The 15,377-nt window shown below is 37.2% G+C and overlaps 2 protein-coding genes across 3 annotated transcripts in view; one reads left to right on the plus strand and one right to left on the minus strand.

Annotated features, from left to right (window-relative positions):
• Window positions 1-15,377, minus strand: part of pcbd1 (pterin-4 alpha-carbinolamine dehydratase/dimerization cofactor of hepatocyte nuclear factor 1 alpha) — a 163,544-nt gene that overhangs the window by 81,013 nt on the left and 67,154 nt on the right. The gene's annotated exons all lie outside the window — the stretch shown is intronic.
• The window catches only part of LOC133657406 (heparan-alpha-glucosaminide N-acetyltransferase-like), a 91,576-nt gene that overhangs the window by 73,048 nt on the left and 3,151 nt on the right, over window positions 1-15,377 (plus strand). For both annotated transcript variants that reach the window (XM_062058700.1, XM_062058699.1), the window contains 2 exons: window positions 1,825-1,902; window positions 13,528-13,598. In XM_062058700.1, the coding sequence (XP_061914684.1) occupies window positions 1,825-1,902; window positions 13,528-13,598 (149 nt within the window). The remainder of the gene's footprint in view (window positions 1-1,824; window positions 1,903-13,527; window positions 13,599-15,377) is intronic.

A 15,377-nucleotide genomic window follows, 5' to 3' on the forward strand; every position in this document is an offset into this window, starting at 1 on the left:
AAATTAGGTATCGTAATCGGTTGTATTGCTGACTATGGCTTTAAAACAGTATTGCCTATTTGGCCTAAATACATGGATAATGCTGAGCAGATGTATGTGTGCTCATGTGACTTTTACCAGCGCAAGAGTGATGACCTCATCAAACTGCGCCCTGGGCCACAAACAACACACTAGTTTGCTAGCTCAATAGTTGTGAGGTCTTTAATTACAGTGGTACCTCCTTATTGGTGCTATTACCCAAAATGCTTGTTTTAACATTTGTCATTGAAATTATTTGTAATCAAATGAATCCATGCTGGTCTCCTTCCCAAAAAAATAAATTTTAACATGTGTAACATGCTTTTTAATAACTTCCAGTTGATAAATATTTAATAAAATAAGTTAGGTGTACTTACAAATAATGTGTCTGTTTGATCAAAAAAATAAATTCATTATATCCAGATATTTTTTTTCTCTTCTTTTTCTGATTTGATGTGCTACTGCAGTGTTTTTCAACCTTTTTTGAGCCAAGGCACATTTTTTGCGTTGAAAAAATCCGGAGGCACACCACCAGCAGAAATCCTTAAAAAACAAAACTCAGTTGACAGTAAAAAGGTGTTGTCGCAATTGTTGGATATGACTTTAAACCATAACCAACCATGCGTCAATATAGCTCTTGTCTCAAAGTAGGTGTACTGTCACGACCTGTCATATCACGCCGGGACTTCTTTTGAGATTTTTGCTGTTTTCCTGTGTGTAGTGTTTTAGTTATTGTATTGCCCTCCTATTTTGGTGGCTTTTTCTCTTTTTTTGGTATCTTCCTGTAGCAGTTTCATGTCTTCCTTTGTGCGATATTTCCCGCGTCTACTTTGTTTTCGCAATAAAGAATATTTCAGTTGTTTTTTTCCTTCTTTGTGGAGACATTGTTTATTGTCATGTCATGTTCGGATGTACATTGTGGACGCCATCTTTGCTCCACAGTAAGTCTTTGATGTCGTCCAGCATTCTGTTTTTGTTTACTTTGTAGCCATTTCAGTTTTAGTTTTGTTCTGCGTAGCCTTCCCTAAGCTTCAATGCCTTTTCTTAGGGCACTCACCTTTTGTTTATTTTTGGTTTAAGCATTAGACACCTTTTTACCTGCACACTGCCTCCCACTTTTTCGACATCTACAAAGCAATTAGCTACCGGCTGCCACCTACTGATATGGAAGAGTATTACACGGTTACTCTGCCAAGCTCTAGACAGCAACAACAACACATAATTTGCAGACTATAATTACTGGTTTGCAAAACATATTTTTAACCCAAATAGGTTTAATTAGATAATCTCCCACGACACACCAGACTGTATCTCACGGCACACTAGTGTGCCGCGGCGCAGTGGTTGAAAAACACTTTGCTACGGCCTGGTTTTACTAGCAATATATTGTCAGGAAGAACTTTGAATTTTGAGAAGCAACGTTTCCGTCATAGTTAGGTAGTTCAAAATGTTTGAGAATTTACCATTCATAATCTGACATGTCTAATTTCTGGACGGGCTGTTGAGACTGAGCACATCAGTCAGTGAGTGTTAGATGACATGCCAGGTGTTCGCCGGCCTGCTCTGTGTCGGCCCTTGCTAATGTCCCTGGCTGAAATGCATTCATCATCACCAAATTAAAGGGAGGCTGCAGATAACTTACAGCCCACATCTGGCTTCACGGGATGGGAGAAATGTGAGCGCCACATCAGGGACACCTCCCAGGCCTATTTGGTTACCCAAGGCCAAATATATGAAGATTCTAGTTGTTGGTGTTTTTCTCATTTAAAATGTAAAATGTGTTTTTAACGCCTTATCTCCTTACAGGCAGGGAAAATTATCATTTTCTACAAGGGGAAGAATGTCCAGATCCTGTGCAGATTCCTGGTGTGGGCCATTGTACTGGTAGGTCATCTCATCTGGAAGCTGTAATGTCACGCAGAGTAGACAACAATGCACTTTGTATGACGCATTTGGATGAGAACATGTTTGCATGCAGGTAAATGCTGCTGTGTTTATTTCAGCTGCTTGATATTAGTCATCACTGTTGAAGCTATTCATTAGCTCATGAGGACCGCAGGGATGTCAAACTTGTTTATATTGAGGGCCACATCGCAATTATGGCTGCCCTCAGAGGGCTGTTTGTAACAGTGAATATATATATGAATTTAAACGTATACCGTATTTTTCGGAGTATAAGTCGCACCAGAGTATAAGTCGCACCTGCCGAAAATGCATAATAAAGAAGGAAAAAAACACAAGTCGCATTTTTTGGGGAAATTTATTTGATAAAACCCAACACCAAGAATAGACATTTGAAAGGCAATTTAAAATAAAGAATAGTGAACAACAGGCTGAATAAGTGTACGTTATATGACGCATAAATAACCAACTGAGAACGTGCCTGGTATGTTAACCTAACATATTATGGTAAGAGTCATTCAAATAACTATAACATATACAACATGCTATACGTTTACCAAACAATATGTCACTCCTAATCGCTAAATCCCATGAAATATTATACGTCTAGTCTCTTACGTGAATGAGCGAAATAATATTATTTGATATTTTACAGTAATGTGTTAATAATTTCACACAAGTCGCTCCTGAGTATAAGTCGCACCCCCGGCCAAACTATGAAAAAAACTGCGACTTATAGTCCGAAAAATACGGTAATTGCTTTGTTACACCATTTGTATAGTTAATTCTTTTAGATTATTACGCACTTTTTTACGGACGTATTGGTGGAGGAGTTTCTTTGAAATCGTTAGTCCATCCGACAAGCAGATATTTAAGTGATTTTGATCACCATAAAAACATGCTTGTTGCAATTTAAGATAATATCAAAATGTAGAACAAATGCATTTGGATGCGATACACGTTTCTGTCAAAATTGAAAGAAAAAAAACATTCAGCCAAATAGTGCTTTAATATTCCTAGACTTTCACAGGCCATGTAAATGACATGTTGGGCCACAACAAATAACGAGGCGGTCACATAAAATGATGTAGGGGCCAGATTTGGCCCCTGGGCCTTGAGTTTGACACCTGTGGTGTAGAATATATGCAATTGTATGCAATGCATGTTTCTGTCAAAATTGAAATAACAAATACATTTGGCCTGAAAGTGCTTCGTTATTTCCAGGCAGCCTTTCGCAGACCACATTAATGACGTGACCACATAAAATAATGTAGAGGGCCACTTTAATTAATTTTAAATGGTGAGGCGGGCCACGTTAAAGGGGACCTATTATGCAAAACCAACTGTTCTTAGCTATTGGTACCTGTTTTTGTGTATTTGGGATTTGCATAAGTCCCGAAAATTCTAATTCTGGAGGCGTGGCGGAGATATTTATAAAACAGTATTGCCTTCCTTCCTACTTCTTCCAAGCAAGCCGTTTGGAATTTGACCAATTTGTGACATTTCCCGCATTGGTGACGTTAGCGGATATCTCCATTAATGGTAAAGTTTTACCTGAAGAGCTTTGCGCGAGTCCACCATTGTAGTCCAACTGTGTAGTCAATAAGATCCTTCTTTTTCTCTGTCCTTTTGTTGTGGGACTGTACATGCACATGCATCCTACTCTGTTGCCATTTCTTAATACAAAGCAGAAAAAAGTTACAACTTTTGTCCGTCAGTATACTATGTATAGAAGCACTAAAAACTACCACAGGGCTGACGGGGAAAAGACACAGTTGAAGTGGAGGCACATGAAAAAGACGGTCAAAAAGCAGCCTGAAAACGGTCTGTAAAACAATTTATGCAACATCTTGGCCAAAGAACCACCATTACATGTTATGTAGATTAGTGTTTCTTAACCATAGAGTGGCGAGCGCTCCCTAGAGGGCTGCCAAAAATATCTGTTTCCCAGCCGTGGTCCGTATGGGCCGCAGCGGTACTCAGTTGTAATACACTTGCCCACCAATTGTGGCAGTAATGACAATCTCAAACAAACAGAAGAACCTTGGAGCTAAAATCATAGTCGATTTCATTTGCACTTTAATTTTATTGACAGCTAAGAAACGTATTTATTATTAATTTAGTGTATTTATTTTAGCACAACAGAATTGTAAGTACATTTATTTTTCATCAATTATTTATGAGTCCCTTCTTATGCGGTATATTTGGTTACTTATTTTTCGAATCAGCATGACCTAATTCTAAGGTTTATGTGTTAAGTAAATAATCTTTGTGACTAATACATGGTTTCATATCATTTTGCTAGCTTGTAAACTGTAAGTAGGTTAGATATAATTGTTGAATATCATTAAAATCAAGTGCAAGATTGCTTATTAATTCAGTATTCATATTTGAGTGGGCCCTGGGTCTGTAGTGGAAAAGTTGGGCCCCGAGGTCAATAAGGTTAAGAACCCCTGATGTATACCACAAGGAAGTGTTTTAATTGTACTTTTGTAGAAAAAAATCATAATATGACCCACGTTAAAGGATGTGGCTGGCCAAGTCTGTCCCCAGGGCCCTGAGTTTGACACCTGTGATCTAAGGTATTTCTAATATTTTGAGAATCTTATTCATCTATATTCAATAAATCAATCAATCAAAGTTTATTTGTATAACCCTTAATCACAAAGGTCTCAAAGGGCTGCACAAAACACAACAACATAAAATTTCAACCCAACGGGCACAACGGGAAACCTTGGAACGGACTGAAGGGGTGTTGTGTTATGTTATGATCGAAGGTATCAAAAGCAGAACTGAGATCAAGTAGCAGCAACATGGATGACGCATCAGCATCCATAGCTGGCAATAGATCATTAGTCATTTTTGCGAGGGCTGTCTCAGTAGAGGGATTTGCCCTAAAACCGGACTGAAAGGGTTCACAGAGATCTTTAGACGCTAAATGTTCATTTAGCTGCTGTGCAACTATTTTTTCAAGATAAAGGGAAGGTGGGACACCGGCCGGTAGTTTACCATGAGGTCAGGATCGAGGTTAGGTCTTTTAAACCGAGGATGAATAACCGCTTTTTTGAAAGCTAGCGGAACAGTACCAGAGGAAAGTGATAAGTTAATATTTAGCAATGATGGTCCTAATATTACAAACAGTATCAATATTACATACAATATTACATATTGTATTATAGTATAATCTAAATCACTGTATCATATCTTAGGCACAACCACAATATGAAATATTGTTAAATTACGACCCCGCTGACAGTCAGTTGAGGTGTACCTAGTGTTATGGGCGAGTTACATTGTGCTCCCGTTTGCTAGAGAACGATGTTGCTTTGCACATCTGCATGCCAAGTCTGTGCAAATATTTGAGGATCAAATAGCAAATGGTGGCATTGATGAACCGGTATAACAGAGGCAGATTAAGGTCATTAAAAAAAGTAGCTCGCAGGTCATAGTTGTTTTGAAGCTTTACTCCATTCTGGGTGGTCTCCAAACACAAAAAAGGAACAAAAAGAGCCAAGCTGGCCTCTATTTCTCAGAGAGGGGGACGCGTCCCACAGGGAGAAGTGAGGGTTATATGAGATGGTCTCTTTTGCATCTCAAAACATGTGACAGGAGGCAAGTTAGTCTGCTCTAACCAGATTGACAAGCACCCATGTAGGAAGCTTACACTACACACCGCTTTCAGTGCAATGTGTTTGACTATTCTATTAAAATATATACTATTATTCCAAACACATGAAAGGGATTGCTTGAGAGATAAGTGTTGTTTAAAAAAAAAAAAAAAAACAGCCCGTTTGCTCCAGAGGGAAACATCCCCAACTGGCAGTCATGTGACCTGAAGTGATGATGGAGGTGGACAGGCTGCAGGCTTCTTTGCCTTTGAAATGAAACTGTGCTGGATTTAAAGGAAGGGGCCCGCAATGTCTGTCAGTGAAAACACAGAAAAAATGGATCCCACAACTTTAAGATCAACCTAATGAGATCCAACACCACAGATGAATCTAATAGAACACTCAGGTTCTACTGTGTATGCTTGAACAAGCTATATGAAGTGATCAGTATTACACTACTCCATCACAGTACTGTAAACATGAAATCTATTGGTGTCCAGATACAACTTTTTAACTTCCGATACATTATAGGTATTAGAGCCTTAAGTATTGGCTCATACCGACATTAATCCGATCAGCACAAATCATGCAGACTTTCATAATTTTCTCGTGTAGAATGCTAGAAAAGGTTTGATCAAATGAAATTAGGTATTAAAACACTAACCTTATGATAAATTTATGCTGTCTTTAAAAGTAAAATGGAGTGCTAATTTCCGAGTGGTGAATAAAGAGAGTATGGCCAACTAAACAACAGGCCATACTGCTACCAAGGGCGTGTGCAGCTTTGCCTGAATACATGCAATTGCTGTCGTTTTGGCGTTAGTTTTTCTTTATAAAGTTGTAAACTTACTCCAGCTCATAAACTTAAAATAAAACATAACAATACAACTTTTATTTTGTAAAAGTATATTTATTTTTCCTCTGTTATTTTTTGTATTAGCTTCTATGTGTTCTGCCCTGAACAAAACACAGGCGTTGTGTCGTTTGTTTACCTGGCACAAGACGCTGTAATCGGCGACCCTCCAGTGTTGTTCGTGAACCTTCACTTCACATACTCGTCTTCTTTCCAGGTTGTGAAATCTCGCAGGCCCATGTTGCACAACAGGGCATTTTTACACGTCGAAAAACTAACGAGGAAGCGCCACAAACACACAGCATCAGCTTAAAGTTAGTAGCAGTCATGGCACCCTGTAGTCACATGAGTGCCTTTTGACCAATAATTAAGGAGATCGCCTGAAACGAGTTGGCCATACTCTCTTTATACACGACTCTGAGTTATTTGTTTTTCTGGCGACACTTAGTGGCCACTATAATCCATAAAATTGGAAATGTTCTAATATGCTTCTCTCTCGGAACCTTTGTATCTGTAAGTAATTTGCATTATATATGCATATAATATGACGATTAGACCTAGTTCACACTAGTTCACAATTCCGATTGTTTTGCCCATACACGACCTGTATCGGATTTTTTATGTCAATGTGAACAGTACAATTACGTCTTTTTCAAATACAACCCAGGCCTCTTTCCTATGTGGATATAAATCGGATATGTATTCGATGCGACTGCAGTGTGAATGCTCCCATCATCAAAAACAATAAGCATTATAATTATTCTTCAAAATAGACTGTTACATAATAAATAGTTGACAAAAGAGCATAAAACATGTGAAAATAATGTTTTAGGGAACTCGCGTCAATGTTCCACCACTCCTATGGCTACTAAGCTCTTTAGAGAAGACATCAAAGCAAATGTCCCACAAACTGCCAGAGTCCTAATACTTGCCTTTTCGTCCTTCTTAATCTTCTCCACTCAATAATTAAATTAAATAATGTTGACTTTGATTGCACAAAATCCTTTAAATTGCAATAAACGCATCAGTACTTAGATCGACTAGAATTGAAGCCATGTTTACTTCCTTAAGCACTGCAGAACATGTGGAATCATGTCGTCATTTTTGTAAGGGGAACGACTCCAAAGAGATTGAATTTGACAAAAAAATCTGAATTGGACAACGTGTGAATGTAGCCTTAGATTCAACAGTGTTGCTACCAATCACTGCTTTTACCTTCTTATGTTTTTTATTTTGTCAATTTGTTGATACAGTATGTCTACACACTAGAAAATGGGTGGAGACAGGAAAAAGGGCCGCAAGTTAAACTCTAAATCAAAAAATCTAACATGGAATTTTATGCCTAACCCAATTATTCTTCCATTCGGTCTTTATTATTCAAATGACTGAATCTAATTTTATAAACATTTATTTATTTTCATAGGTATTGAAGTGAGTCACTGACTGTTAAAAGCTGTATATTGTTACATAACTTTCAACCCTCCCCTTTCTATCAATAAAATAGTTTTACGCACATATCCAGTATTTTAACTTTGATTATGTTTATTAACGGTGCAGCATTTTATTCTGCCTTATTTTCCAAAAGAATTTCCCTTACTTTTAAACATAAATGTTGACAGGTATGATATGTTTTATTAACATTATGTCATCGCTCTTGTGATCTAAATGTAAACACTGCTGCCCCGATTCCCAGCCAGGGCCTCAAGACCCCCCATTGGAGACGTCCAGTGGTGGTCCCTGGATAAATGGGATGCATATGAAATACACCAAATAAAACATGCAAATTACTTGTTGTTGCGACCCCAGACGAAAAACAAATCCCTAAAAATGATTAAATAAAGTTATTTTAACCCATATTATCAATTATCAATACGTGATGGCCATTGCTATTTTCTAAATGCCGGCTGGTATTAAGTCAAACTGATAAAATAATCGCTAAAAACAATATTATTTTTAGTAAAATGTCAATCTTTAAAGGCCTACTGAAACCCACTACTACCGACCACGCAGTCTGATAGTTTATATATCAATGATGAAATCTTAACATTGCAACACATGCCAATACGGCCGGGTTAGATTAGTAAAGTGCAATTTTAAATTTCCCGCGAAATATTCTGCTGAAAACGTCTCCGTATGATGACGTTTGCGCGTGACGTCACGGATTGTGCGGACATATTGGGACACCATTGTGGCCAGCTATTAAGTCGTCTGTTTTCATCGCAAAATTCCACAGTATTCTGGACATCTGTGTTGGTGAATCTTTTGCAATTTGTTTAATGAACAATGAAGACAGCAAAGAAGAAAGCTGTAGGTGGGATCGGTGTATTAGCGGCTGGCTGCAGCAATACAACCAGGAGGACTTTGAGTTGGATAGCAGACGTGCTACCGTGAGTACGCAGCTTTGGCTTCCAAACATTTGATCGCTTGCCCGTACGTGCGTGCCGCTATGTGCATGTCACGTACGTAACTTTGGGGAAATATATGTGCTGTATGAACTTTACGGAGGTGAACGGTACTTTGGTCTGTGGGATTGAGTGTGTTGTGCGGGTGTTTGAGTTGTATTGGTGGGTTATATGGACGGGAGGGGGGAGGTTTTTGTTATGCGGATTAATTTGTGGCATATTAAATATAAGCCTGGTTGTGTTGGGGCTAATAGAGTATATATATGTCTTGTGTTTATTTACTGTTTTAGTCATTCCCAGTTGAATATCAGGTCCCACCCGCCTCTCACAGCATCTTCCCTATCTGAATCGCTTCCACTGCCCTCTAATCCTTCACTCTCACTTTCCTCATCCATGAATCTTTCATCCTCGCTCAAATTAATGGGGTAATCATCGCTTTCTCGGTCCGAATCGCTCTCGCTGCTTGTGGCCATGATTGTAAACAATGTGCAAATGTGAGGCGCTCCACAACCTGTGACGTCACGCTACTTCCGGTACAGGCAAGGCTTTTTTATCAGCGACCAAAAGTTGCGAACTTTATCGTCGATGTTCTCTACTAAATCCTTTCAGCTAAAATATGGCAATATCGCGAAATGATCAAGTATGACACATAGAATGGACCTGCTATCCCCGTTTAAATAATAAAATTTCATTTCAGTAGGCCTTTAAGGTTTTATTCACAAATTCAGTTGACTTTCTTTTTCACTTCATGTTTCTTACAAACACACTTTTCTTAAGTACACAAATCCCGGGCGCGGCGCCGCTGCTGCCCACTGCTCCCCAAGGGGATGGGTCAAATGCAGAGGACAAATTTCACCACATCTAGTGTGTGTGTGACAATCATTGGTACTTTAATCTCTAATCTTAAAAATAACAGGATTCTGTACGATTTATATAGTACGACCATATACGAGCTGTGTCAGGAAAGTTCCAGGACTGTTATTTATCGCATTCTTCGACGTGAGGGATCATTATCTACTGCAAGTTCTTGCCACAGGGACACATGATCCATCAACACCTCTACAAAGAGATCCTACTGCGTTTGATATGTTCAAGAGGCAAGAGTTGTGGCAGAACTACTCGTAGCCGATTCACCATGACAACTCACAATGCCCTGAGTATTGAACAGTTCCTCTACTCACCTGACCTAGTTCAGAGTGATTTTTTTTTTTACCTCTTTCCTAAGAGGTCATCAAGGGGATCTCTTTTGAAGATGGGGACAATATCAAGATGACCGTGACGCTGGATCGTGGAAGTATCTTTCCACAGGTGCATGAAAGCGTGATCGGTTGAAATTCTGTCATCAAATTCACACATTTTGTCCCCCGTTGGTGAATCCTATTATTGTAGCATGTTAGACTGGAGGGAAGTGAAATACATTTGATCCATTTAGTTTCTCCCAGAGGCAAGAAGTGATAAAGTAACACACAGTGAGATTAATAAAGATGAGACGTTTATGATTCCCTTCACACCACGGTTGATCCGTTAATGATGTGGAGGCTATTCCGCTTCTGTCAGTCTACCCCAGGGCAGCTGTGGCTACGAAAGTAGCTTACCACCACCAGGCGTGAATGAATGATGGGTTTTTAACATGTAAAGCGACTTTGGGTACTTAGAAAAGCGCTATATAAATCCCAGGTATTATTATTATTATTATTATTATTCCAAATAATCGTGATCAACAGATCCAAGGGATAAAATGAAAAAAATAAATACATTATATAAAGCTATGTTCAATATTGAGTTTTGTGACGTGTATCAGATTTTTGCATGTCGATGTGAACCGTATATCGAATCCGATATTTATCAGATTCGACTGCTGTCTGAACTTTCAGGTCGCGTTTATCTGAACTAATCGTCGTGAAAAGGTGACAAAAGTAAATGTTGGACAAAGGAGCAGAAAACACTCAGTGGCCAAAAAGATGACGTTTTAGAAGTGATTAAAATATTGGAGGGCTTATGGCAATGTCCCACCGCTCCTCAGTACAATAGATCTTCCGACTTTGCCAGCTAAGCCACACCTTCTTGGTTACTGTTGTCATGTCCCACAAGCTTTCGGCAAAGATGACGGATGATCAGCAATCAGTCGGTCGAATTTCAGACAAAATTAGCAAATATTTCCTTCCTGATGCTGTTGCAGCGACCACTTTACCTAAGGCTTTATTCATGAAATTCGAGTTTCGGAAGGCGGAAATTACGATCTGCGTCATTTTAATGCCAAGTGCTGGCGGTCAATGCAAATCAGCCACCACATAAACTGCTCATTCAATTTTCTCGGTAAATAATGACAGATACCTCATGCCATCAATGTTACTAACTGTAATCACCCTGATAGATAGCACATTATTGGAGAGAAGTTACGTAAAAAGTGTTACATTCCACCACAAACTACCTCTTTACCATTGAGAAAAAAGCAATAAGTTTATTCAGTAGGCACATATTTTGTTGAACATCAAAACAACTACTGGAGGAAAGTACATTGTGTAATCCCTTGTATTTATGGACGTAATAATGGAACTATGGGAATTCCTGAACATTAATTTTTCATTTAATTACTGAACTAACTTTTAAACAAAGATGTTCTTCACATTCAGCTGAAAATGTGGACTCCCAAAAGCTTTGATCCAACAAAGTAATTTGTCATGATTTGTCTTTGGTTTTGGAATTGGGATGAGTTTTGCTCCTTCCAATTTCTCATATAGTATATCCACGTTACAACTGCCCAATGCACACCTTGAAACCATTTACGCAAAACCGACTTTTCTGAACTGTCGGTACTTGTTTTTGCGTATTTGTGATTTCCATAAGTCACAAAACTGTCAACTCAAACTATGGAGGAATGGCAGAGGTATTTATAAAACAATCTTGCCTTCTTCTAAATTTGCTCTAAATGAGCTGTTTGGAATTTGAGACTTTAGTGACTTTGGTTTGTCTTAGTTAATCCGCAGACATCTCCATGTATAGTAATGGTTTACCCAAAGAGCTTTGCGAGTTTGCCTATTTTATTCAGTTGTAGTCCAAAATTGTAGTCAATAAGTTCCTTCCTTTTTCTCTATCCTCTTGTTGTAGGGCAGACTGGCTCGTATGTGCATATACATGCTAAAATCCTCCACTGTTAGCATTTCTAATAAAAAAGTAGTGTATAGTTCTAGCTTATATCTGTCAGTATAATCGATATGGAAGCACTAAAAACTAAAACATGGCTGATTGGGTGGAAATGCAGTCGAAGGGGGCTTGGCCTTTACGAGGACTTCGGCATGTAAATAAGACCAAACAGCATATCCTGAAGGGATAGTCAGAAGTGACTTGAAGATGGTCTGTAAAACATAATCGATGCAACATTTTGACCAAAGCACCACCATTACATTTGATGTAGACCACAAGAAAGTGTTTTAAATGTACAGAAAAAATATCATAATATGACCCCTTTAAATTAACGGAAATTCTAGTGATTTTCAGTGTCTGCTTCAATGCTCACACCTGTTGTTTGTGGGACAATATGGCAGCTAGGTTGTAGTAGGAGGGCGCTGTGAGTTCCCCGCAATCTGATTGATTAAAATACTCCAGCTCCACAAACTACTATAGCTAAAATGATTTCCCTTTTCCTAATCTCCTATTTGAAATAATATATGTTGTCTCCAGTTGAACAAAGTCCTTGAAATCGACTGACACCAGAAACCAACACGAATCCTGGCCATGTTTACTTCCATAAACACAGGGCTCGCGTGTGACGCCATATTTTGTGCGCATAAGCTTCAGTTCATGGACTCATTTCGTTAACATCAGAAACACATAGAAGTCGTATATTTTTTTGTTATGTCAACGACCACATAAAAAGATTGGATTTAATAAGAAATCCGCATTAGGCATCAAACACTGTAGTGTGACCATTGCCTAAGTTAACTCTTCAGATTTTAACAAGAGAATAGACAAAACGATTTTAAAAAAAATACTAAGTGAATTGGTAAACGTAGTTTTAACGAGCTGTCAATGGTGGAGCAGGAAACAAAGATGTTTTAGACATTAGCAGGTCTTACAGGACACAAACCACAGCAACTTCCCCACAAAACCTCAAAATCCCAAACCGCTTTTCCATCATGGCCAGCTTGGTGTGATTTTAACGGCAGATCATTACTTGGGGACAGCAGCCAGCGCTAAAAAAAATCAAGCTGTAATAATTAAAGCCCAATGATCAGACCTCAGAAGTGAGAGATTGAAATTGAACGACTGGCCCACATACCAGCCTCATCCCACATCCTGTAGCCTGGAGAGCCTGGGGGCTGAATTCAGCCCCGACTAGGCTATTTCCACACCATCGATTCTGTCATCTATACACGGATGATGGATATCTACACAACAAGCACTGATTCTGATCTCTGCCCCGGCTTTGTGCAAAATGTTTCTTCACATTTCTAAATCAGATGTAAATGTGATCAGATTGAACATGCTTAGACTTTTATTGATCCCCGACACATCTGATTCTATATTCCGACTGTGTTGTCTGCTCCTGTCCAGCACTGTTGTTCTCTCTTTGAAGAAACATCTGCAGCGTGGTTATCAAATTAGTGTTCGTGGTTCGATCTGTGTGACTTGATGTGTCCTGATCCTCTAATCTGCCCGTTCGCTTGATTTTGTTTTAGTGTCCCAATACTCCTTGCTTTATTCACCTTTATCGATTTGAAATCTGTTTCATTTCTTCCCTTAGGGAATCTCGGCAGCCATCCTTTCTAAGTGCACGCGAGACGAAGGATTTATACCTGTCAATAAAAACCTTTGGTAAGTGCTTCCTGACCCTCTAAATCCAGCTACTTTCCTCACAAAAGAAAAGGATGGCTTTCTCTGGCTGGCAGAAATCACAGCTACTAAAACACGCGTTTAGTTACCTCTAACGACAACTGGGACTGTAAATAATCACTCAGGTTGTCAGAAGTGTGAGGAAGAGTGGTTATATCCATCCTTCCAACATGATCACTCTTCCTTACGAGCTGCAAAATAGGAGTCCCAGCAGCTTTGGCGCTCCACAGTTTCCCTGTGATGGAATGGGAGAAAGATCTGGGAAAAGCATCAACGTAACCCCAACGCAGACTTTTCCGAAACCTTTATGTGACTTCTTGGAAAAACACAAAAGCACACCATCTTGTTGAATGTCTGTGGAGTTGTGACAACATATTTACAGTGGAACCCAATTCATCAAGTTTTAGTCCTTTGGGATCTTCTTGTTTTTAAAAAGTGCCAGCTTGACCGCTAAAATTTATTTGAAAAATTGGTCAGTTTATGTCGGCTCGTGTTGCAGTGCTGTTAACATGATGAAGCAGATTTGTGGTTATGTCTAAATTTGGACTGTCAAAGTTAACGCCATAACAAATGCAAAAAATCGCAATAGTCATGTATGAATTCAGATTAATCAGGCATTTGTTTTTGCCTATAGTTTGCTCCTTAAAGAAGATTTATGTCAATAGAGAATTTTGAGGTCATGGTCATTTTAGTTAATTAACACATCCGCGAGTTTAGATATTTATTAATAATACTGATAATAGTTTCTAATAATGAATATTTTGATTATTTTGAGTACAGCCTATTTGTTTTTTACATTATTGTACTAATAACTTTAATCTGCTATAATCTGTTAGCCATCCAGTTAGGAAAAAAGAAAATCTGTTTAAGACAATCGTGTTTTTTTATCCTAATTGTTAAGGGGATTTGTCTGGTATTTCACCACTGTATATATAATGAATATGTGAGCTATATTAGTTACGATCAACTAAATAAGCTGCCAGGAAGAGCTAAAATTTAGACTATTATTGTTTGGTATATAAATTATATATATATATATGTGTATATATATATATATATATATATATATATATATATATATATATATATATATATATATATATATATATATATATATATATATATATATATATATATATATATATATATATATATATATATATATATATATATATATATATATATACACATATATATATATATATATATATATATATATATATATATATATATATATATACACATATATATATATATATATATATATATATATATATATATATATATAAATAAATAAATATATGTATTAATATATATATATATGTATTAATATATATATATATATATATATATATATATATATATATATATATTAATACATATATATATATATTAATACATATATTTATTTATTTATATATATATATATATATATATATATGTATATATATATATATATATATATATATATATATATATATATATATATATGTATGTATATGTGTATATATATATATATATATATATATATGTGTATATATATATATATATATATATATATATATATATATATATATATATATATACAGTCGCAATCAAAAGTTTACATACACTTGTAAAGAACATAATGTCATGGCTGTCTTAAGTTTCCAATACTTTCTATAACCCTTATTTTTTTTGTAATAGAGTGATTGGAGCACATACTTGTTGGTCACAAAAAACATTCATGAAGTTTGGTTCTTTTATGAATTTATTATGGGT

Source organism: Entelurus aequoreus, linkage group LG09, assembly GCF_033978785.1.
Source record: "Entelurus aequoreus isolate RoL-2023_Sb linkage group LG09, RoL_Eaeq_v1.1, whole genome shotgun sequence".
Classification (NCBI taxonomy): domain Eukaryota; kingdom Metazoa; phylum Chordata; class Actinopteri; order Syngnathiformes; family Syngnathidae; genus Entelurus; species Entelurus aequoreus.